This window comes from Triticum aestivum, chromosome 1D (assembly GCF_018294505.1).
Source record: "Triticum aestivum cultivar Chinese Spring chromosome 1D, IWGSC CS RefSeq v2.1, whole genome shotgun sequence".
Taxonomy (NCBI): Eukaryota; Viridiplantae; Streptophyta; class Magnoliopsida; order Poales; family Poaceae; genus Triticum; species Triticum aestivum.
In genome coordinates this window covers 462890670-462914510 of record NC_057796.1, presented here as the reverse complement: position 1 = coordinate 462914510, position 23841 = coordinate 462890670, and the positions used below count along the sequence as shown (strand labels likewise).

General features: G+C 44.6%; 2 protein-coding genes across 4 annotated transcripts; both read left to right on the top strand.

The window, feature by feature from the left end:
- The first annotated feature begins 329 nt into the window (after nucleotides 1-329).
- LOC123182978 (uncharacterized) lies at nucleotides 330-5330 on the top strand. 3 transcript variants are annotated; one of them, XM_044595698.1, is made up of 9 exons: nucleotides 330-1291; nucleotides 1374-1482; nucleotides 2006-2086; nucleotides 2178-2282; nucleotides 2655-2708; nucleotides 2832-2909; nucleotides 3209-3283; nucleotides 3740-3883; nucleotides 4440-5330. In XM_044595698.1, the coding sequence occupies exons 1-9, from the start codon at nucleotides 1227-1229 to the stop codon at nucleotides 5127-5129; spliced, it is 1401 nt and encodes a 466-aa protein (XP_044451633.1). In that variant the 5' UTR covers nucleotides 330-1226; the 3' UTR covers nucleotides 5130-5330. The 3 variants fall into 3 exon arrangements, with proteins under 3 accessions (XP_044451633.1, XP_044451630.1, XP_044451631.1); XM_044595695.1 differs by having other exon boundaries at nucleotides 331-1291; nucleotides 1374-1558; XM_044595696.1 differs by lacking the exon at nucleotides 330-1291 and having other exon boundaries at nucleotides 1374-1558; nucleotides 4443-5330.
- Nucleotides 5331-18244: 12914 nt separating this feature from the next.
- On the top strand, nucleotides 18245-20706 carry LOC123175743 (uncharacterized). The gene is made up of 2 exons (XM_044590298.1): nucleotides 18245-18574; nucleotides 19502-20706. The coding sequence occupies exons 1-2, from the start codon at nucleotides 18338-18340 to the stop codon at nucleotides 19769-19771; spliced, it is 507 nt and encodes a 168-aa protein (XP_044446233.1). The 5' UTR covers nucleotides 18245-18337; the 3' UTR covers nucleotides 19772-20706.
- The last annotated feature ends 3135 nt before the right edge of the window (nucleotides 20707-23841 follow it).

Here is a 23841-nt window from a genome sequence, read left to right as displayed (position 1 = left end):
TAGGCCAATGAGGGGAGAGTACGCGGATCGTGTGCTTCCTTTGAGGCACCGCGGGCCGTGCGATCATGCGGGCCTCTCCACCGACGGCGGAGATGAGGAGACAATGTCAGGGCCTTAAATCTCGTGCGCGTCACGACTTTTCTCTCCAGATTCGCTGGCAGGGTGTGTGGGACACCCTTGGTCTCTATGGCGGGTGGGGTCCGGGGCTCCCTGACGCGTTCAGGTGTCCTCGCTCGAGGCCAGCTCGGACAGTGAGCTCCTACTCCATCGCCATATAAGCTCAGCCCCGTCGTCCCGTATCTTCCTTTCCCCGCATCTCTTAACCCTAGGCGGCGCCTCCTCTCCTTCTTCCTCTTCCTCGAGCCTCCACTCCAGCAACAACCCGAGCACAACCAAGAAGCCTCCTGCGACTCGCGCATCCATGGCCTGGCTCCCACGGCCGTGGCCAAGGTCTCTTGAGGCTTGGCCTTGAAGACTTTGGCCACGTCCATGGTGGCCAAGGCATCCTGTGGAAGTTGCAGATCCAGATGGCCATAGTTGCATCTCGTGTTCATGGCCTTGCCTTGCAGATGGATTCAGCTACTATGCCCACGGGTGTCGATTGTGTATTTGGTTCTCGATTTGTCAGATTTTTGCAGTTGGATCTGGATGAGTTTCCTTTGTGTATTTCGTTCTCGATTTGTCAGATATCTGCAGTTGGATCTGGATCTAGGCTCCATGTTGGCGGTCACGGCGTGTTCTGAGTTTTTCTTCAGTGCAGGATCTATCCTTGTCCTTGATCGTGATTACGCTACTATTGTAGGACGTAATTGCAAAACTATCGTGGCTTGTAATACAGGCCGCCGTTTATTTTTTCCGATTTTGCATTGCTGGGCTTGTAATTCGTTCGGCCCATCTAATTTGGCTAGATTTTGGGCTTGGGCTCCTTTTGTCTCTCGAATTGAAATTCTGGCTGGGCATGTCTGTTTGTAAGCAAATCTGGGCTGTTCTGGGCTAAAGCCCTGCCTCTTGCCCTAATATTTCGCTATTTATACCCCATTCCTCGCTCTCCACGCGCCCTAGAAACCCTAACCCGACAGAGACGGCGGCTGTGGCTGAGAGGAAACCCTAACCCGACAGAGACGGCGGCTGTGGCTGAGAGGAAACCCTAACCCGACAGAGACGGCGGCTGTGGCTGAGAGGAAACCCTACCCCCATCTCGCCGGCGATCCCGTTGATCTGCAGCGATGGCGGCCAGGACCGCCCTTGTATCTGCCTTGAACGGGTTTCGAGCCGTTCGTCAGGTTACCAGGTGAGCCTGGCGTTCCCCCTCTGTTTCTCTCACCAAGTCTTCCGATCTGCGGTGATTTACCTCGTTGGTTGAAAATTTCCAGGATGGTGGATGTTCCTGCTGGTAGCTCGTCCGTCTGCTGCGCTTCTGCCTGCAGGATGGCTCGTTTTCTACCTCTGGATGGTGGTGCACGTTACTCCTGTACCAAAAAAGTATGGCACTCTCTGCCCCTGTCTCTCCCTGATGAGATCTCTCCCCTTGATGGACTGTTCATGTTCTTCTGATAAGGTAGTCAAGTGTTCGATTTACTGCCTTGTCATGAATAGATGAACCCTGTGGATCTTATGATGTAGACCTGGATTAGTGCGAATTTCTTTTGGATTGTTCATGGTGATGGAACCATGTGGATCTGCATCAACGTTCTAGCAAACACCAAACAGATACGGGCTCATATAGATGGAATGTGTTTTTAATCAGTTTGTGCATCTTGTAATTATGTTCGTGTTGTTGTCAGCAATGCTTTATTTGCAAAAAATAGTCTAAACTTCATGCACAGTTCCTAGATTTTCAGGTTGTGTGCCATCTTGAGGTTGAGATTGAGATCCTTATTCTGAATTTGTCACTTGGTCACGAGAGTTCTCCTTAGCAGTCGTCAACCTTTTTTTTTACTGGATATGAAATTTCTCATTGTGTGGTTGTTATGTGATTCTGGCCTGAATGTCAACTTTGTTGTAGGAGCCTGACAGTCTGCTGAGGGACAATGTTAAGCAGGCAGTTTTGCATGGTTTACAGGATGCCCTTGGGAAGTCAAAGAATGTAAGTTTCATGCTAATCCAACCCATTAACTCTGTGGTTGTTTACTTGTGATAATCTGACACTAGTTGTTTGCCTACATGTGCTGTCGCAGGATGACATTTCGGGATTGAAGCTCTCAGTTATCCGAGAGGGCGTGGCTGCAGCCCTGAAGGAATCTTTGTCCCAGTACAACATCTGTTTCTATTGTGATGATACTGTAAGTAATATTTGGTTCATGATTCAAGTTTATTGTTATCTGTTTTATATTGATCCTTCATCTGTCAGTTTGTTGTTGCACCTTTGTGTGTGTGGCAAATGTTGAGCAATTATTTGGGATTGTTATCATGCTGATTGGTGTAATCTAAAGGAAAGTGATTTTGGATATAAATCAACCAGTTGGATGTTCATCTACAGAAATTTAGTTGATGGGAATTTGTGTACCGTTCTCTGAAAAATTCATTGATATTTTGATTTTTGGCAGATGTTAGACATATTTAGTTGAGTTTGTTACTTCGGTGTGTTACTATTTGATTCGAAATAATTGGTTGTACTTCTAAATTTTAACTTTTGGGTCAACTGTTTATTACAGGATCCTCACATCAGGATAATGATACAAGAGGCAGTCGAAGAGGGGCTGAAAGCTGTAAGAATGATTCGCTCTCTTATGACCGTTTTGTATTTGTCATTCTTATCCGTTGAAATTATCCTCCAGTACTTGTGAACTCTTAACTCTTGCTCACGTTCATGCATGTTTGTGTTTAATCAGTATGGATACCAGATTCCCAAGAAAGATTCTAAAAGTGGGGAATCACCTTCTTTGATGTCTGGCCATGCCCATTCCACTGTAAGTGGTTTCCGGTTTCTCCCGTTTGTTACTGACTTGCACTGGGCATTGGACAAACACACATTCCTTGTAATTTCACCTGATATGCTTTGCCAGCATTTGGCTGTCCATTTTTTCTGAATATTGAAACTGTTGTTTTACCTGTCCTGGCAATATTCCTTTTGCATGTTCGAAGTTAGTTCACAACAACTCTAGTTGAATATACTTAACCAAAACTGCTATCAGAATTAAATATTCTATTATTTAACTCTCTTTAAAGAAATATAAGTGTTTTATGAATATTGAATTTGTTTTGCCAGGGTGCTGAGTTCTCTGCCCATGGTGCTGCCAGTTGTGATCCTGGATTTGGGTTGCCTGGTTCCTCCCAGCCCAATGTAAGTGGTTTCTTGAATGCCTTGTATGAAATTGTTTTCATAAAGACCCATGCACCCTCTTATAATTTCAGCTGATATGCTCTGTCAGCATTTAATTGTCTTTTCTATTGACTGCTTAATCTATTAGCATTTGGTCTATTTTTCTGAATAATATTGAATATATTGTCCTACTTATACTGAAAATATCCCTTTTCATAATGTAAGTTCATTTATATCTAATTCTACTTGAATAAACTAAACCAACACTGCTAGCTAAATTGAATGTTGTAGTATTTACTTTCAATTTGTGTAGTTAAACCTTTCAGTTAATTCATATCCAGCTCTTCCTAAATTTATTATACTTAGAACTGATATCCTAATTAAATGTTTTTAAATTCCTACCTGTTCTTATTGTGATAGCATCTCGTATGCTTCCAATATCCTGTTCACTTTGTTGACCTGAATCATCCATTTCAGGACCCTTCTGATGAAGAATTCGATCCCCGCCTCCTAGCCTTGATGCGCTACGTGGGTCACTGTGTGACCAAGTCTGTTGGCATAGGCTTTGAAGATGCGTTGAAGAGGAAGCTGCAACCTGATTCTGGGGAACCCACCCTTAATGTAAGTTGACTCTTTACTGTATTGCTGGAAATCTGAATTACCTTGGTATTCCTGCCTATCCCTGTATTCCCCTTGTCAACATGTTCTCAATACGACCTGTATTGGTCAAACAAAATCGTATCTATCTGCCAATCGCAGCATCAACACCTACTCACCGAATCACTAACGCCAATTTACTAGACATTTAAGCAACATGTGTTCGTCGTAGGGTGATGGAGACTGGTGGTAAAGTACGCATAGCTTTTATTTATACCTATTGTTTACTGTTTATGCTGTGGACTAAAATGCTCAACTGCGGCATGTTGTTTTCTTGTTTCTGGGGACTTCAATATTCAACTGCTGGATGTTATTGGTTTGTTCAGCCTATTTTTTTTACCGTTTATTCTCTGGACTTCAATTCCCAACAGCTGCATGTTGATTTCTGGTTTGTGGACTTCAATAGTCAACTGCTGCACGTTCTTGGTTTTACTGTTTTTTCTGTGGACTTCAGTGCTCAACTGCTGCTTTCGGTGGGACAAAAACGCTCAACTGGTTCATCTTGTTTTCTTGTTTCTAGCAGGATGAGGAAGCTGATGATGAACCTGATGAGGATTGGACCTTCAGTGATGCCAGGTTTGCAAGGCAGAATCGCAGATTCAGAAAGTCTGAAGAGAAGAAGGAACAGAAAAGGAGAGAGCAAGATGCTAAGTACACAAAACTGATGAAAGAGAAGGCTGCAAGAGCTGAGGAGGCGAGAAAGGAGGACCGGCTGGAGTTTATCAAAGAAGGCGTCTTGGGGTTACAGAAGTCTCTAGGCAAAGTTGGTGAGAGTGTCGATGCTGGCTTTAACAAAAGCCAGCAGGCCATTGACACTGCTTATCAACTAGAGCTTGTGAACTCCCAGACTCTTCTTCTCTCCCTCGGTGTCTTGGAGGATATGTCTAAGGATTTGGGTTACTTGATGTTCAAAGCTGCTCAAGAGACGAAGAGGCTGGAATCTGAAAAGCTTTGGGTATATGTTGGACTTGAGAAGCTCAGTCAGAAGCTGCCTTTCAATCTTGCTGTGCACGTGAAGAGCATCGTGAGGAACGTCAATGAGTCGAAGGCGCTATACCCCATTGCGGGGTGTGCCATTGTTCTCAGCAGGGCGCATTTCACACCGCTGGAGTGGGTTGAGATAGCCAAGATCTCAAATGACGATTGGGTCGAGAAATGGACCAAGAAGCTTCAGGAAGTTCATGAGAGGAGCAAGAACAAGACTGGATAAGGTCCCAGTCACAGTGAAGGCAGGGAAGAGTGAGGTAATGGCGGCAATCGGGTCTAAAGGATAGGATAGGAGGCAGGCGAGTGAGACGGTGTCTGTCTTGTAAACTGTTAAGAGGTCCAGAACTTTGTGCTTGTGTGATGACGTTGGGCAAGTCCTTTTATGTTGTGAGCCTCTGCAAACTGCAATGGACATCTTGTCTTATTTCCTTGTGTTTTGTTTGTTGATCTTATTGCTCCTGTTACACATTCTTGTTGAATTGGTATCTGAAGTGGTGCCCCATATTCTGAAATGGTTTTTTTGCCTTCAAAATTCTGATGTAATGCAAGAATTTACTGGTATGGATTTCGTCGAGCCATATCATGCAGTATGACTACATACATGGCTGTGAGGTTCTACCCGGCCACAAGAGAGAGTAGGCACTCGCTGAGGAGCAAGTAACTCAAGTTGATGATGGATCAAGTTGATGATTCTGATCCCAGAGTCCAGAGCGATGGCCGGATTTCCATGCCAACAAAACGTGTTATGGTAAAGCCTGAGAGGTTGAAGAACAAGTGTCTTACGCGGCCTCGAGATTGTGCTGTAGATTCGTGGAATACTGAAGAAGAAGATGCAGTTCTTTGTACACGACTAGTGTCCTGTTTGGGAACTGGCTAGTGGCTTGGCTTTCTTCATTCCAGACCAGGTGGTACATTGCTGTGAGAGATTCTGAGAATTAGTCTGCAAATATGTATTGTCAGCTACTGACGATGCAAACAGTGAGAAGGCTCTTTCTGGTACCGGGAAGGATACCTTGAAAGTATCTGAGGTGAGTTGATTTACTGTCATGTGATATTTTTGCATGTTCACGCTTTCCAGTGCTATTGTATTCTTGTTCTCTAGTTTATTTTACAGCAAGTCTGAGATGAGCACGCATATTTGTTCTCTTTTCAAGTAGTGGTAATTGCTAACCACTGACCAACTCTATTGCTGCTGGGAAGAGAATTTCATATCTGACAAGTAAGCAAGTTAGCATAGCTCTGCTGGCCAGTAATCCTCTGTGTAATTTAATAATTCATATAGGCGAGTAAATAGTAAAGCGTCGCATATTATATTATGCAATGCGTATATAAATATGTGTGCTCGGCTAGATACAATATGAAATTACTGTGGCTTCATGCACGTCTCTTTCTTTTTTCCTTGGGTCATATTGACATCATTACCTCACTACAGTTTCAGCACCTAGTATAAATGATCACATGTCCTTGCATACTTATCATCGGAATCGTGACATATCATGATGCTAGAATAAATGTTTTTAGCTAGTCTGATAATACATGTTCACCAATCTGTACCTGCCATCGTTTCATTTTTAGCTATAGGTTTTGCCCATTGTTTCTGAAATACAAATGCCAATGTGACTAGTTCATTAACACTGCTTCATCTGACTGCATTACTAAATCACTGACTAAATTCTCATCACTTAGTATAAATGGTGACAAGCCACTGCATATTATTAAATTACCGGATCTCTTCCTCATTTTTCATGATTTATTTTTCATCCGGAGGCTGACCTTTTGTTTTTCTCCCATGCCCTTGTGCAATAAGGTACTCCTTTGCGGTGGCGTTTTTGCAGAAAATCCCTCGCCAACCTCCCGACACGACCCGCGGGCCTCGTCCTCTCCAATCGACAAATGTTCAGACTTTGCATTGTGTTGGAGGGGGTGATGATTCATTTACTACCATGATAAGCAATGACATTTCGTTGTAGCTAATGGATAGGTTCATGATGACAAGACGAGAATGCCTATCCCTTTCCTAGATCAGCCTCATTGTTACTGGATATGTTCAATTAATTTCCTTGAATTATCAAAATTACTGTCAGAACTATTGTATGCTTTGATATTATACTGCTGCCCCATTTTGAAACTGAAAACTACACACACACACACACTGTCAAAATGACGAGATGTTATAGTGCTGTCAAAACTACACACACACACACACACACACACACACATTGTATGCTTGAATTATCTTGTCAAAACTATTTTGTTTTGCTTAAAAAGACTGCACTCCTCCATCATACCTCATGGATGAAGCAGAGCAATAAGGCTGCATAGTCCCTACTTGAGCAGATGGACTAAGTTTTCCCTGCAAGGGTTTTGTAGCTCATGGACTACATTTTATTAGGAGATGAAAGCAACATGAAGTTGCACCCCCTAAATGGTTTTGTAGCTAATTAATTCTGCTCCATTTCAGCTTTATTGGTTTCAGTCGCATGTTTGGCTAGGTTCATTGTCTTCTTGACTCTTGGACCTCCCTCCGTCCCCAGCTTGTGCCTTTTTTTCCTTTTATCTTTTGAAGAATCCCCAACTTGTTATTGACTTGATTCTGTTTCAAATATAAATGCCCTACATTTTCTGCCCATCTCCAGAGTTGCGGACACTCCATCCATCCATAACAGAACAACAAGTCCAGGAAACTCTTCCATAACATCACAACAAGTCCAGAAATTGTGTTGTCAGTTAGGGAGTGAAGAAAATGTTGTCAAATTTGTTCACTGTAGATCCAGTAGAACGAATTGTGTTGGAAAATTTGTGTACTGTAGATCCAGTAGAAAAAAATGTTCACTAGACTGAAGAAATTGTGTTGGCAAATTATCCTGCCATCATCGCTGCATCACTGTGATTCACTGTAGAACAAATTGCTGCATCATTGTAGTATCAGACAATGGCATGGAGTCCTCATCATGGAGTAGCTGTGGCAGATTTATTGGAATTAAGATTTCAAGACCATGGCATGTAGTAGTTATGAACAGATCCTGCAGAGCAAACAAGAAATGCTGCCATGGCAGCCAAACACTTTGCTCTAACAACAAGCCATTTTCTCTAGTTACAGTAGTTTAACTGAATTTTACACTGCATCAGTAGTTTAACTGAATTTTACATTAGTGAATCTTGACAATGCTAGTAGTTGTAATATTGTCAACACTTTTGCACTAGTTCTGCTTGATATCATCTTCACTAGGTATCTACAGTTTTATTACTGGAGCCACCATACAAACCTCATATTCTTTTATTACTGGAGCCAATTTTCCTCATATTCTTTTTTTACTGGAGGCACCATACAAACCTCAGAGCTTGGTGGCCTGGACCTGCATTTGTTCTTGGTTGCTTTTCATACTAGAGTTTTACTATCACAACAGTGCTTCTTTTTGTAACATCACAACAGTGCTTTTTTATTAACAGCAAGTTCATCATGTCAATTACTCCAAGTAACAACAGTTTGCCTAGTAGAAAATTTAAACTATGGCTTAGCAGAAAAATTGACAGCAACAGTTTGAGGCCATACATCAAAGTATGGGTTGAAGTAACAGTTTCAGAGTTGAGATTCACGTGTTTTTCAGAGTACAAGTTGCTGAAAAATCTGAAAATGGACACTAGAGTGATTCCTTGCTATTTTGATTTGATGCAATTGCTGTCATTTGCCTTCAAGTGTGATCTGCAGAGTGTTGTTGACAAACCGTAATTGTGGCTGCTCCTGTGATCTGCAGGGTGTGTCTTTCTGGCTGCTACAGAGAGAGGGGGCTGCCATTGGAGTGGCAATCACGGCGAGGGAGCTGTGGATCAATTGCAGGATGTGCTGCCATTGCTACTGGACCTCTGTATCAGCTGCAGGATCGGGGGCAGAGGCGGAGGCCTCGGGGGTCGGGGCCGGGGATCGGAGGGCGTCGACGTCTCCCACAACCAGCAGCAGCGGCAGCAGACCACCTGCTGCGAAAGAGCAGGAGGCTCCCATTGAACAAGGGGAAGAGAATTGTACTTTCCTACACTTGCCTATATATACTTGCCTCACGAACAGTACAGACCCTTTGCTCTGTTTTTCAAGCTTTTTTTTTAGTGATGTGCTAATTTGGAGCAGGAGATGCCCCTTGAAGAATATGAGAAATGCAAGAAAAGAACAAGTCTCTGGAGGCCTCTAAACCTGAGGAGAGGAGGGTTGCTGCTGTAGTAGCTTTTGAGGGTCTCCAGCTCTTGGAGAGGAACAAGATTGAGGATGATGCTCCAGCGTGTTCCACAACGTCGAGGCCAACGCCAACGACAGTGGCGCCTCAAGGAGGAGGCAAGGCGGGTACAATGGCGTCAGAGGCAACGGCAGGTACCAGGAGCGCCAGGACGGATACAACGAGACGAGGAGTGCAGGGATGCCTGCCGACAATGGTGACCGCCGGGAGCAAGGCGGGTTCAAATCTAGTAGTAACAAATTATAAGATGCACAGATGGACTAGTTGTATGTATAGCTGTAGATGGAGGAGCAGATGATGTGCTGTACATTTTGTGGTGGTCTGGAAACCAAAATTCAGTTAACTGAAACTACAGAGATTTCGACTGCAAAGCACTGATAAATCCCTTTGAACGCGAAACTAGAGAGATTTCTGTCACTGCAAAGCACTCATAATCTGCACTCCCTCTGTATTTGGAGTAATAATGTATAAATCCCTCTGTATGAGCATAAGCAAAGCACTGATAACCTGGTTTCTTCCAGCACTTGGGAGTAATCTGTCACTGCAAAGCACAGATTAGCAAAGCACTTGGAGTAGCTTTCTGTCAAAAACATGAGGATGAGTGGGAGGATGCCGCCGTCACCCGACTTCCCCGACCACCACCATGACGACGAAGCGAGGTGAAGCCGTGAGCTTGACTTCATCCCTGTGCTCGAGTATTCCCGCCTGTGCTTCTACTCTTGCTTGAGAAGTTTGCTTCTGTAGTTTTGCTTGAGAAGTTTGCTTCTGTAGTTTTGCTTGAGAAGTTCGCTTCTGTAGGATTAAGAAGGATTTTCAGGGTGGGTACAATTTTCTGTGAGTAGGTTGTACTCTTGCTTGAGAAGATTGGAGCTGCTAGAGAAGTTTGTTGTAAGGACAAGTTTGTTGTTGGAGTAGGTTGAACTGCAGCAGTAATAACTGTTTGCTGTTGTTGGAGTAGGATTAAGATTAATTTGGAGCAGCAGTAATAACTGTTTGCTGTTGTTGGAGTAGGATTAAGATTAATTTGGAGCAGCAGTAATAACTGTTTGCTGTTGTTGGAGTAGGATAAGATTAATTTGGAGCAGCAGTAATAACTGTTGGAGTATGTCTGTTTCCCAGTGCTGTTTGGAGCAGCAGCAGGATCCTTCTTGTACTCCTAACATAGCAGGTTGCTCGTACTTCATGTTTGACAGTTTGAGTACTTCTTGTTGAAGGTTGCTTGTACTTCATGTTTGAGCAGTGAACATGACAGGTTAATTTCAGATATGATGCTGTTTACACAATGCAGATATGACACTGTTTGGACATTTGTAAAATCCAGTGCTTGTGTATCTGCTGTTTGGATTAGGAATTATGAATAGCACATCCTACGACATGAATTAGAATTATGAACAGGACATCCTAGGACCTAGGACATGACTAAACCATTTCTGAGTAAATTTCCAACCAATACACAATAAATTTGCAAACTTACAGTGATAGGGGTAGGAGTTAATGTGTTGCTTTGTGCTGCAAAGTTTGTGGTCACGAGTAGGAGTAGATGAACATTTTGTGGTTCTGCTAGGACTTGCTCCAGATTTTTTAACCCTAGGATTTCTTTTCTTTTAGTTCTTTTCTTTCAGGATTAATTTCCTTTTTAGATTCTTTTCTTTTATTAGGGTTAATTTTCTTTTAGCATTTCTTTCCTCTCCTCTCCTAAGAAAATCAGAAAATTTCATAAAATACAGAAATTTACTGAAAATTCAGAAACTTGGAGTAACCTGTGGACTGTACTTTTGTGATCTCCTACTCCTGAATTTTCCTACTGATGACTGTACTTTACTTATGTTAAACCTGTTGAAATCAGCTGAAGATCTTCTACTCCTGAATTTTCTTACTCGACCTGAAGATGAGGATCAACATGATATGTTTAGATCTTCACTGTTGACAAACGCAGTCAACTAAAAATCCAGTTCAATGCGTAATTAGTGAAAGCTGAATAAAACTGTTGCTTATTGATGATTTGGTGCGGCATACAAGAGTATATAAGAGGGTACAAACCGACTTGGGGTAGGGGTACAAAACTGACTTGGACTAGAAGTCGTATACCATAATGACTACTCTAACATCCCCCCGCAGTATCAACGGCAGGCTCGACGACGTTGAGACTGAAACAGATATCTTGAAACGGCTTAGTAGGCAGTGCCTTGGTGAAAATGTCAGCAAACTGAGCCGTAGAGGGAACATGAAGCACCCGAACCTGACCAAGAGCAACCTTTTCACGAACAAAATGAATATCAATCTCAATATGCTTTGTGCGTCGGTGTTGAACTGGATTGCTGGTCATGTAGACTGCTGATATGTTGTCACAGTAGACAATAGTGGCCTGCTCAATAGGCCTGTGTAGCTCGGAGAGTAACTGCCGAATCCAGATTGTATCTGCAACGGCATGTGCCACAGCGCGATACTCAGCCTCGGCCGACGAACGTGAGACTGTAACCTGTCTTTTCGAAGACCAAGAAATCAAATTGTTACCAAGAAAAACACAAAACCGGAAGTGGACCTTCGAGTGTCAGGACAACCAGCCCAGTCTGCATCAGAGTATGCGGTAAGCGAGTTTGGAGAAGAATTATTGAGGTGGAGACCATGATTGAGAGTTCCTTTTAAATACCGAAGAATGCGTTTAACATGATTATAGTGAGGAACCCGGGGATCATGCATATAGAGACATGCTTGTTGAACAGCAAAAGAGATTTCAGGACGAGTAATGGTGAGATATTGGAGAGCACCTGTTAGGCTACGATAGAGAGTAGGATCGGAAAAGGGTTCACCGGTAGCCGAAACTTTAAAACTAGTATCGACAGGAGTGCGAGATGATTGACAGTCAAGCATACCAGCACGATTAAGAAGATCAAGAATATACTGGCGTTGGGAAAGAAAAAGGCTGGAGGAATCTCGAACAACAGCAATGCCTAAGAAATGATGAAGGAGTCCTAGGTCAGTCATAGAAAATTCAGATCTAAGAAGAGAGACAATATGATCTAAGAACTTTTGAGAGGAGGCGGTAAGAATGATATCATCTACATAGAGAAGTAAATAGGCAGTGTCAGAAGTTTGATGATACACAAAAAGAGAGGTGTCGGAGAGAGATGGAGTTAAGCCTATTGTTTGAATGAAGGAGGAGAAGCGTTGAAACCAAGCTCGTGGGGCCTGTTTAAGACCGTAGAGAGATTTCTGAAGAAGACATACATGAGTTGGAAAGGATGGATTTTCAAAACCCAGAGGTTGCTGGCAGTAGACAGTTTCTTGAAGGGAACCATGGAGGAAAGCATTTTTAACATCAAGTTGGTGAATGGGCCATGAAGAGGAGACAGCAACACTAAGAACGGTGCGAATGGTGCTAGGTTTAACAACAGGAGAGAAGGTTTCTTCGTAATCAATTCCTTGTTGCTGAGAAAAGCCACGACAAACCCACCTGGCTTTATATCGTGAGAGGCTCCCATCGGAGTGGAACTTTTGGCGAAAAATCCATTTGCCAGAAACAATATTTGTATTAGGAGGACGAGGAACAAGTTGCCAGGTGTTGTTTTGAAGTAAAGCATTATATTCTTCTTGCATGGCAGCGGCCCAATTGGGATCAAGTAGAGCAGTTTTGTAATTCTTTGGAAGAGAAGTGATAGATACGGAGGTATGAAGGTTTAGGCGGTCTTGGGGTTGATGAAATCCTGATTTGGCCCTAGTACACATGCGATGATCATTAATCGGGGCTGCTGTAGGAATAGCACGAGGGGGTAAGGTGGGTACTGGTGAGTCCGGCGCAGCGGAAGAGTCGGACGAAGGAGTAGGGCTGGGTGGTGGAGTGGGAGCAGGGCTGGGTGGTGGAGTGGGAGTAGGGGTCGGGGGTGTTGGGGACGTCTCGGCTGGGGTGAGTGTATGGTTGGGATTGGCTATGGTGGGTGTTAATGGTGGTGGTGATAAGTTGTGTTCGGCAGGTAGGGGAGTATATAGTTGGAAAGGACGGGGAGAGGGGGTGTTTGCGGAGCTAGGGGTGTTGGATGGTGTAGTAGTGCGTTGTGAGAAAGGAAAAATGTGCTCAGCAAACGTGACATGACGAGAGACATGAACGTGTCAGGTGTGAAGGTCGAGACAGCGATAGCCTTTGTGCTCGTCAGAGAAGCCGAGAAAAGCACATGGGATAGAGCGTGGTGACAATTTATTTACAGAAGTGGTGTAGGCATTGGGAAAACAGAGACAGCCAAAAACACGAACCGCGAAGTAGTCGGGGTGGGAAAGAAAGAGGGAATAGTAGGGAGTAGTGTTGGGTTTAGTTTTAGAAGGTCGAATATTTAGAAGGAAGGTGGCCATGTGTAGGGCTTCAGCCCAAAACTTGGGAGGCATAGATGATTGAATGAGGAGAGTGCGAACTATATCATTGAGGGTGCGAAGAGAGCGTTCTGCTTTACCATTTTGAGGGGAGGTGTAGGGACATGAGAACCTAAGCAGGATGCCATGTTGTAAGAAGAAAGTACGATTTTTAATGTTATCAAACTCGCGACCATTGTCACATTGGATAAAGCGAATTGGGAGGAAGAAGTGAACAGACACATAGCGTTGAAAATTATGGAAAAGAGAATGGACCTCGGATTTGTTGCGTAGAGGAAAAGTCCAGACAAAGTGGGTGAAATCATCTAGGATAACAAGGTAGTATTTAAAACCCGAAACACTTGCAATGGGAGAGGTCCATAAATCACAATGTATTAATTCAAAGGGATAAGTGCTACAAGAACTAGAGGAACTAAAGGGAAGACGCACATGTTTGCCTAATTGACAAGACTCGCAAAACACAGAATTATGAGAGTCCCTATTACATGGTATGGTAAATTCACTAAGCATAGAAGCTAAGAGGGCGGGGTTGGGATGTCCCAAGCGACGATGCCAGAGATCGACGGAGGCCAGCATGGATGTTGGAGGGGTGGCGGCAGGAACTCCATTAAGAGAATAAAGATCACCGGAGCTATTGAAGCGAGCGATCTCGGCCTTGGTCAGGTAATCCTTCACAGATAAACCAAAAGGGTCAAATTCAGCCGAAACTAGATTGTTGCAAATAAATTGGCGAACAGAGATGAGATTTTTAATGAGGGCGGGTGCAACTAGAACATCGGGAAGTAAAAGAGGTTTGGTGGAAGAGGGAAGTTGAGCCTGACCAACACAATATATAGGAATAGATGATCCATCTCCAAGGATAATGGAAGGGAAAGGAGATTTAGTGCAAGAAGATAACCAATTACTAGATGCAGACATATGACTAGAGGCCCCTGAATCAAAGATCCAATCCGTACCTGAGTTTCCTTGTGCAGCAAAGTTATTCATGGTCTGGAGAAAGGCAGCTTGATCCCAGCTCGGCGTCGCAGGTGAGGGTGGCGTTGGAAGCAGTGCTGGCGGATACGATGGTGAAGGCAGTAGGGCCGGCTGGGGAGTGTAGTAGGCATTGGCCGGCTGTGGTGGGGGTGGCGTCGGGAGCAGGGCCGACTGAGGTGTGTAGTAGGCGCCGCCGTCGGTGCTGTAATGACCATAAGGAGCATATGTCGGGGCGGCGTGATAGGCATTGGCCGGCTGTCGAGGGTTGAGAACTCCGGGAGCACCAGTAGGCGGCCGAAGGCCAGGTTGCCAGGCACCTGAGTATTCCGGCGGAGCACCGAGGGTGGACGGAGCGGACCAGGGCATGGGCCATGCTTGAACAAGCCCCGTCCAAGGATCATGAGGAGGCCGCCATGCAACCGCAGATGGAGCACTGGTGGGTGGTGCAGGACTCGGTGCTGGTGATGTCGTAGGCGGAACCGAATGAGTCGACGGCGGCCTGTAGATAGGGTTTTTGCCGCGGTAGTTCGGACTAGGACGCCAGCCTGGGGGCGGTTGAACAGATGACGATGCGGACGGCCCGGCGGCAGGAGCCGGCCTGGAAGGCGGCGCTGGTGTAGACGACAGAGGAGGACGAGCCGCAGCATGAAAGACCTTAGGGCGAGAGTCCTTGCGAGTTTGTGTTTCCGCCCCGAGTTGTAGCAAGGAACGAACTTCAGCGAAGGTAGGAGGGGGCCGTATCATCGGTATGAACGAGGCTTGCTTGTCAAAGTCTTCGCTGAGGCCGACGACGACGATATTGATTAGCTGTGAGTCGCTAACTGTATCGCCGAGTTCGTGGAGCTCATCACCAATGGTCTTAACGCGCTGGCAGAACAGGTTCACCGGGGCGTCTCCTTGCACCATATTGCGAAGCTCGGTGTGGAGAGCGTTTTTCCGAGCGTCGGTGTTGCTTTGGAAGAGCTGACGGAGGGAGTGCCAGATGTTGGCAGCGGTGGCGCCGTCGTGATCGAGCATGTTGAAGATCTCGGTGGTGATGCGGGTGTAGAACCACTGGACGATCGCGAGATCGTCTTTCAACCATTGCGGATCGTCGGGGCGGGGAAGACAGTTGGCGGCGACATGCGAGCGCAGGTTGCAGCGGCCGAGGTGGAGATCGAAGAGATGTCTCCAATGGTAGTAGTTGTGGGCGGCGAGATCAAGAACTATGGGGATGTAGGGGCTGACGTCGGAGATTGTGTCAGCAAGAGATATTGGTGCGGCGAGGATGGGTGCAGGGTAGTTTTGTGGAGTTATGGTGAGGGCCGAGAGAGAGGCGGCCGCGGCGTTGGCAGCCTTGGCGATGAGTGCGGCCCGGCGCTCGAAGTAGCCGGGAGGCGGCGGCGGCGATGGCGTTGGCGGAGCCATACCCTAAACCCTGGGACCGGTATCTGATACCATGAAAGCTGAATAAAACTGTTGCTTATTGATGATTTGGTGCGGCATACAAGAGTATATAAAAGGGTACAAACCGATTTGGGGTAGGGATACAAAACTGACTTGGACTAGAAGTCGTATACCATAATGACTACTCTAACAATTAGTGTTGACAAATACACTGATCTTTATCTGCAGTAATTCAGTTAAACTGAAAATTCAGTGCTGTAGTACAGAAAGTTTAAACTGAGAATTCATAGTCTCCTGGTGCATATTGATCTCAGTGTATGAATTCATAGTGTTTCAAATTACTGCTGCTATGGTCCAGGAGTAGAAAAATTTGTACTCCAAGATCAAATTGGTTCAATTTCTACTGTAATCAAAGTGGATATAAATTGCAGAGTGTTTATGTTGGCATTCGACAACATCTGAATTTACCAAATGATTGTGAACTCAGTTTATGTTTGCAACCAAATGCTTAGTTCATTGTTTACTCCAAATGATTGTGAACTTATTCAAAGTTTCCAATATTGTTCAGACACTACTTGTACTGGAACTGGAACTACTACTACTATTGATGCAGCACCCATGTTTAAGTTTTCTTTATCTTAAACTCAGACAGCTCTCAAAATAGCAGGCCGCCCAACGACCTATAACGCTGGTCACTACTCCCACTGGGGCTAGGAAGTAAGCCCCACAACCCAAAGCCGCGAAGAACGGTAATTATTGAATCGGACTTGGCTTCTTTTTCGGCATGGGCAAAGGTTTGGCAATTCCATCATTAGCAAAGGTTTAATCGGTTGACGGTATCCTTGGCGAAAGGCTTGAACCAGTGACTTCTCTCTTGGGATTGAATATGTTTTGCCTTTCCCCGATGGTTCCGCATTCCTATGTGGGTAGGATTCGCCAGGGATGAGCGTGCTGCATCAGTAGATGGAGTAGATTCAAAGTTTGTTTTCTTTTATCTTAATCTCAGTTTATTTATGATTCAAAGTTTTATTTATCTTAAACTCAGGGCATCAAAATCGTTTATGTTTGCAGAGTGTTTCCAGCTGCAGCAGAGCGAGAAGTGGGCGAGGAGATGAACATGGGACGAGCAAAATTGAGAACTGATGAGGCAGCAGCGCCTGTGCGCGGCGAGTACTCCAGCGAGGAACAGCCTGGGCGGCAGCAGAGCTCATCAGCATGCCCAGGCCACTGATGGGCCGGTCCTTGAACCCACGCCGACGGCCTGCCAATGCGGAGCTCACACGCATACGGATACGGTGACCCCCACCGAAATCTCCCCCGAGCTCGCTGCCGTGGAGGTGTGTGGCGCAGGCCAGGCCACGGTGTTGTCGCCATCGATGTCAACGTTCCCACCGCGTCGGCAGTCACTGGGTCGCCGGTGTGGCCCAACTCCAACTTGAGCATCCCTGAATCTTCACTGCCATCCACACACAAGGATGCACAGCTGGTGTTCGAGCCAATGCCTAGGCTGTTTGACAATCCTGAAGATGCTGTTGCTGATGTGAAGGAGCACAAGGATGATGCAAAGCTGTCGTTGGTAAGTACGTATTTGAGAAGCATACGAGGTCTGAACCGTGTCTGACATGGCCACCATTAGTAGGAGCTGGCTAATTTCAGTGAGTTATGTTCATCAGGTCAGTTTGATTCAGATTGCACATTATGATTGTTCCCTTGGAATCCAGGTGGTTATTTGCTCCTACTATTCTAGTGTAACTCACATTGGTAATTGCCGAGCATTACAGGTGCGGTCAGGACTAGCTATTGGTGAGATCCCTGCTGACTACTAGTACTATTCTAGTGTTACAAATTTTGGTCGCTGGCATTGGTTCACTAGAGATTGTTGAGCAGCAGTTCCTGGTTGTACATGAGCAAGTCAGGCAGTTGGCTGGGTGTTTTTGTCGTTGAAAATTGTAGAGCACTAGAGAGAGATCAGGTGTATGCAATTCAGGAATGGACACTTTTTTTTAATATAAAATAAAAATCATGTACTAGAGCATGCATGCTACTGTAGGTAATATTCCTAGTCGTGAAAAATTGCAGAGGACAATGCAGACTTTGAACATGTTAGTGTGGTGGCAACCTTGTAGTCAAGGAAAAAATTAAGTGGAGTGGGGCCATGCTTCAATCATTTCTCACATTGGTAATTCGAAATTAATTTTCGTCGGATAGCTATACGACCAGACTGCAAATGCTATGGCCCACAAACTGGATCATCTATATTTTGTCTTTACTCGTACATGTTGGACGGGAATTGATCGTACGTATAGCAAGGTTGTTGGTAATTCCGAGTGTAGTAATGAACAATTTGGTGAAGCACTTGCTGCCGTCGATTCGCCGCCCCCACAACAAATCCTGGCCACCGTCGACAGGGGAGAGCAGGCGGGAGAAAAAGGTCACCGGCGCCTGCCTGGAGGAACCAGACGAGTGGTAGCGGGTGGTGGCGATGCACGGTACGGTCAGGGTCAACCGCAACAAGCTGATGCGGGTCGCCGGCGAGGCGGCCGCGGCGGAGTTCTCCGGCGTCGCGTATGCCAGAGCGTCGTCGAAGCCGTCCAACGCATCCGCCGCCTCGTGTCCTGGAGGCCGGGGCTGGCGCGGGCGGCCACAACTACAAGGGCGCCTCCGCGTGTGCCGTGCTGGCCCACCTGGCCGGCGGGAACAGCTGCCACCTCTCTCATCTGTACGACCCCATCGTCGACCTCCGGGTTGTACGATCCCTCTGCCTCTGTTGGTGTTGTGCAATTCCATCTGCTGCTGCTGCTGCTGCTGGTGTGTGTCTGTCTAATTATTTCCACTCATGGATTATCATGTGTGAATATCATGGATAATCATGTCTATCTAATTGTCTCCATTAATGGATTATCATGCTGGTGCTGGTGTGTGTGTGTGAGAGAGATTTTGACCTGAATTTATCATGTGTGAATAAAATTTATCATGTGTGAAGTTTCTTTCTTTCTGCATGAATGAATGGATACTGGTGTGCCTATGTGTAAATGAATGGATACTGCTTGAGTTGGAAAATCAGTGTAAATCTACTGTAAAAATTCTAAAAATTCAGTACTCCTACGCTAAGAGAGAGATTGAAATTGAGTACTCCTAGGCCAAGAGAGAGATTAGTTAAAAATTCAGTTAAGCAGGCATGGTACTCTTATTTTGAAGTAAAAATTCAGTTTAAAAGTCAGTTAAAAGTCCAGTTTTAGAGCTTGGCTCCTGATCTGACTATAAAGTGTACTGCAAGCTTATTGCTAGCAAGTTTAAAATTAAGTAAACACATGATTCAGTGCACACTTGAATACACATGATCTGCTTGTGCTTGTGACTGACTTGGACACATGATTCAGACACACATGTATTCAGACACACATAGCATGTCTGAAACCCCTAGGAAATCATTTGCATATTTTCAACCGAGTAATAGCTGCATCTTCCAGGATAGTAGTGTGGGCCTCCTAATTGGTTGTAAACCAAAGCACTTTGACATTTTCAATCATGAGTAAATCAGAAACTAGTCTCAGTTTTATACCCAAGCTTTATATCTACTCCACTTTATACCCAAGCTTTCATTAAGTAATTTATGTTTGCTTATTTTTGTTTTTTCTCTCTGCAGGAAATACTTTGGCATGGTACGTACAGTTTGACCAGCCACAGGACCAGGTCAGTTAACCTACTCCTTTTAGTCTGCATCAAGGTACAGATCTTTTATCTGAATTTTAACAGTCTGGTGATGTTTTCACTACACAAAGCCATTTTACAGAAGTTGCTGAAAAAATATTTATATGTACACCATGGTACCATAACAAGGATATACGCACAAAATATTTATATGTACACCATGGAATCAATGGGCTGCAAGTATATGTATATGTGCTCTAACTGAATTTGAATGATTCACATAACTGAATTTATATGTACTCCTTAACTGAATTCTGTAACTAACAAACCTAGCTCTTGCAAGTAACAACATGTTCAAGATCAAGGCTGACAGTATGTTATGACAGTATAGGAAAAAAGCCCTTGTTCGTTTGGTTCAGAGCTATTGTCGATATGCAATCTGATTCTGCCGTTGATTCTGACAGTATGAAGTTTGCTGTTGCTGTGCTTATTTTAACTCTAGGTGGGTGAAAAGCTACTGCATAGTGTCTCTAGTAAAATTGGTTGATAGCACCTCTCTCTCAAAGAAAAAAGAGTTAGTTGATCCGTCAGACCGCCGTCAATACAAGCAGAGGGTTAGTTGACCTGATCAGCTCTTATCCCTCTTCCACAAAGTCCTGATGGACTAGTGAAACATGGAAATGTTAACAAGTGCAGTGTCCAGAAATCTGTAAAGCCAACTCCCTAACTGTTCATCTTTGTATGCTCACATGACAGTCTGTACCATAACATGCAACGCAATCTTCAGAAAGAAAATGAGGACTGTACAATTAGTACGTTAGGTTATCAACTCTTGTTCACTGAATTCTGCTCAAGGAAACATTGTTGTTTAACAAATGTAGGTGAAAGTTGGGCCCCTTTCAGTTTCCCCCATGGGTTTTGGAACATGGGCATGGGGCAACCAGCTGCTTTGGGGCTACCAGGAAATCATGGATAGTGAACTGCAGGAGTGTTTCAATTTGGCTCTGAAGAATGGCATAAACCTTTTCGACACCGCCGACTCTTATGGAACTGGGAAGTTGAATGGCCAAAGCGAAAGGCTGCTTGGCAAATTTATCCGCAAGTGCCAAGGTTTGGATTATTGGATAGCATATGCTCAAAATGAAAAAATAAATAAATGAAGATGCATCAGTACAGTTCTGAAGAGGGAGCGGTGGCAGTTGGCGGCGGCGGCCTCTGAGAGCACGCCGGACTAGTGTTTGCCCCAAACCCGGCAAGTGGCTAGGTTGGGGTCTCAGGTCTTAGATGTTAGGCTTGGCTGCGATGTCTGTTTGGTATTAGGCCCAGGCTATCTGCGCCCCTTCATCAACGGGATAGGTGTAGCGACAGTTTGTTGCTTAGACGGCGGCTTTAGTCTTACTGTTGTATGACTTTGTAAGGTCTTGTGAGAATAATTAATAAAGTGGCCGTATGCATCGCCCAGATGCAGAGGCCGGGGGTCATCCTCCTTTTCTAAAAAAAATATGCTCAAAATGAATTCAGCAACTATGAACTGACGCTTGTTCCCTCATTTGAACATCATTGGAGTATTTGCAAACAAGGTAAAGCAATCCAAGATCAGCTAGGGCTTTCAACTTTGATGATTTTCTAGTTCAAAGCACTTTGACTACTCCACAAGATTCAGTAAACTTTCCTACACTGGGCACTGTAAACTTTCAGTACACAAAATTCAGTTATCTTTTCAGCAGGAAAATTTCTGTAACAGATTTCAGAAGCCTCTCTTGTTGGCAATAGTCATTATCAGTTTACTGTCCATTTGTAGCCTAGCATTCAGTTACCTTTTCACCCATTTTTCTGTCCATTCAGTTATATTTTCAGTAGGGAAATCTCTGTAACAAAAATTACAGTTTACTGTCCATTTTTGTTTTGATTTGAAATAGTTGCCCATTAGTCACATTTTTGTCCATTGGCTATGGTATACTTATTGTAGTAGTAGTGAAAATGGGTGCAGTTCATGCACAGGCAAATATAGGCATTAGCTGAGAGTATAATAAGAATTGTGAAAATGGGTGCCTCAAGTGGAGCATCGACAAAACTTGACAGTATATGGGTGTTTCCTATTTTTAATCTTGTTTTCTAATTCTAGTTTCGAGTACAGACCAGACTGGTTTATAAACTGGTAGTAAACCTGAAACTAGTTCATCTTTGTTCATGTTCAACTAATCTTTGTATACTGAAACCTGAAACATCTGTCATAGTACTCCAGTAAACATCTTTGTTCATGTTCAACTAATCTTTGTCACACTTGCGCGGGAGCATCAACTCCATGATCAGCAGATTGAAGTATGTCCACATTGCATTGGATTTAATAATCCTCCTCTTGTGCATTCATCCCCTGCTTTTGGATTCTGCAGGCAAGTTTGGTGAAGTGCTGGTTTTTTACTTTTACTGCCGTGTAAGGGCACATTCCTGTTGGAGATGGCAAATGAACAGGAGAGAGACAAGCAAATTGGAGAGGAGGAAGAGCAAGAACAAGAGTATACCTACACCTGATCACTATATTCAGTCATTCTTCTACTTCTATTTGATCTTTTATCTATCTTGCTACTACAGATACTGCTCAATTGCTCCTACAGATACTAGTTTTACAGATGATACTCCTCTGTATTGATCAATTGACCTGCCGCTGATACTCTGCTTAACTGATCTCCTCTTGATCTGCAGGTGAGAAGTAGAGGATCTACTGCTGGGCGAGCAGTGAGGTGCTGGGCGCGGAGGAGGAGCAGTGCCTGGGCGTGGAGGAGTAGATCAGGCGAGCGAAGCTTAGGGGAACGAGATCCTCTGACTTGGGAACGCCTACTGCAGAGGGACGTTGTACAACCTGCACCGTCCATCAGGCATCCCACGACACACGCATGGACTACAGCCTGCGCTCTCCTTGTTGCTCCGGTGGAAACAAAAATAAAAGTTGATCGGAAGAAGATCCGACGGCCGGCTGCTCTGCTCGTCAATCTCAATAAGTCTCCATAGTCCTTTCTCTGACATCTAACTTTCACCATCTGATTACTTTAGAAATTGATCAAATTTCCCTTTTCTGATGGAAGAAGCAACATGCTAGTTGATCGGAAGGAGATCCCCGGACCCGGCGAAGACGGCTGCTGTTGTTTGGCAATCACAGGAATTGTTCTCTGATTGAATTGAACATAAAAACATACTTAGTCTATTTAATTTCCAGGGACCAATCGCAGATGATGTATGTATTTACTGGGTCATGGTGAAGTATTAGTGTTTTTGGGCAATCATGTGCTCTGTACTTGAATGAGAGCACAAACAAGCATGGTTTTGGCAATTCAGTTCAGTTCTAGGTTCTAGTTGCTCAATCCCTTTTGCACCTGCAAGTTGTCATATGTTCAACTCCCTGGGTTGGCATCTCTTTTGTTCAATGCACCTGCAAGTTCTCTAGGCATGCATGCTCATTGTACATTCAGCAGCCAAAACAAGCATTATGACTTGCAAGCCATTGTATTCCTGGAAGAACATGTTCTCGAATAAATTGTCAACAGCAGGTGCAAAAGGGATTGAGCACCTGTAATTAACGACATGAGTATTATGCTTTGGAATGGACAATCTTATATATCAGAACAACACAATAGTCAGAGTAGACAGAACTTGAGTGATTCACATTCAATATTTTGTAACAATAATCACGCTAAAAAATTTCACTGAACTCCACTCACATGATTACAATCTGGATACGACATTCAGACTGGAGTATACATACACTCAATTCAAATCAGTTACAAGCTCAGATTGGCATTGTGCCTGCGTGTTGCCGCTTCTCTGTTGCTGCTGCCTTTCTGCACAACTGAAACTTGACACACACACCTTCATGTTGTTTAGCAGCCAGGCTTGTGGCTTCTGGAACGTGAACTAGTGCAGCTTATGTCTAACTCCGTAATGTATATACATACATACATACATACATACATATGCTAATCTAATGAGATGCTTGTTTTGAAAGGGATGCTTGTTTTGAAGGGGACATCATCATATCATTCATATACATGGTTTCCACATGAAGGATACATAAATCTGGCTCAAAGTCCACAGGAAGTAAAGCACAAATCAGCTTTAGAATCGGCCATGCAGCTCTTCCACGAGGCCCGACCTGCACGCCTCGCTATGCTGCATGCACACGCTGATCCGCACGCCTCGCCTGCGGCCGGGCTCCAACGGCAACTACTGCATGCAGCTCGTCCAAGCTACGTACGCGGCAAGCTGCAGACCGACTCCAATGCACGCACGCCCCACAACTCAGGTCAGCACACACGACGCACGCGCACACACACACACACA

Excerpts from the sequence above, each read along its gene's own strand:
- LOC123182978 (XM_044595695.1), top strand. The coding sequence starts at position 1,382 with ATGTTCCTGCTGGTAGCTCGTCCGTCTGCTGCGCTTCTGCCTGCAGGA. Across the intron at positions 2,087-2,177 it reads CCCTTGGGAAGTCAAAGAAT|GATGACATTTCGGGATTGAA; the intron begins GTAAGTTTCATG and ends GTGCTGTCGCAG. Across the intron at positions 2,709-2,831 it reads TCGAAGAGGGGCTGAAAGCT|TATGGATACCAGATTCCCAA; the intron begins GTAAGAATGATT and ends GTGTTTAATCAG.
- LOC123175743 (XM_044590298.1), top strand. The coding sequence starts at position 18,338 with ATGCACGGTACGGTCAGGGTCAACCGCAACAAGCTGATGCGGGTCGCC. Across the intron at positions 18,575-19,501 it reads AGCTGCCACCTCTCTCATCT|GAAATACTTTGGCATGGTAC; the intron begins GTACGACCCCAT and ends TTCTCTCTGCAG.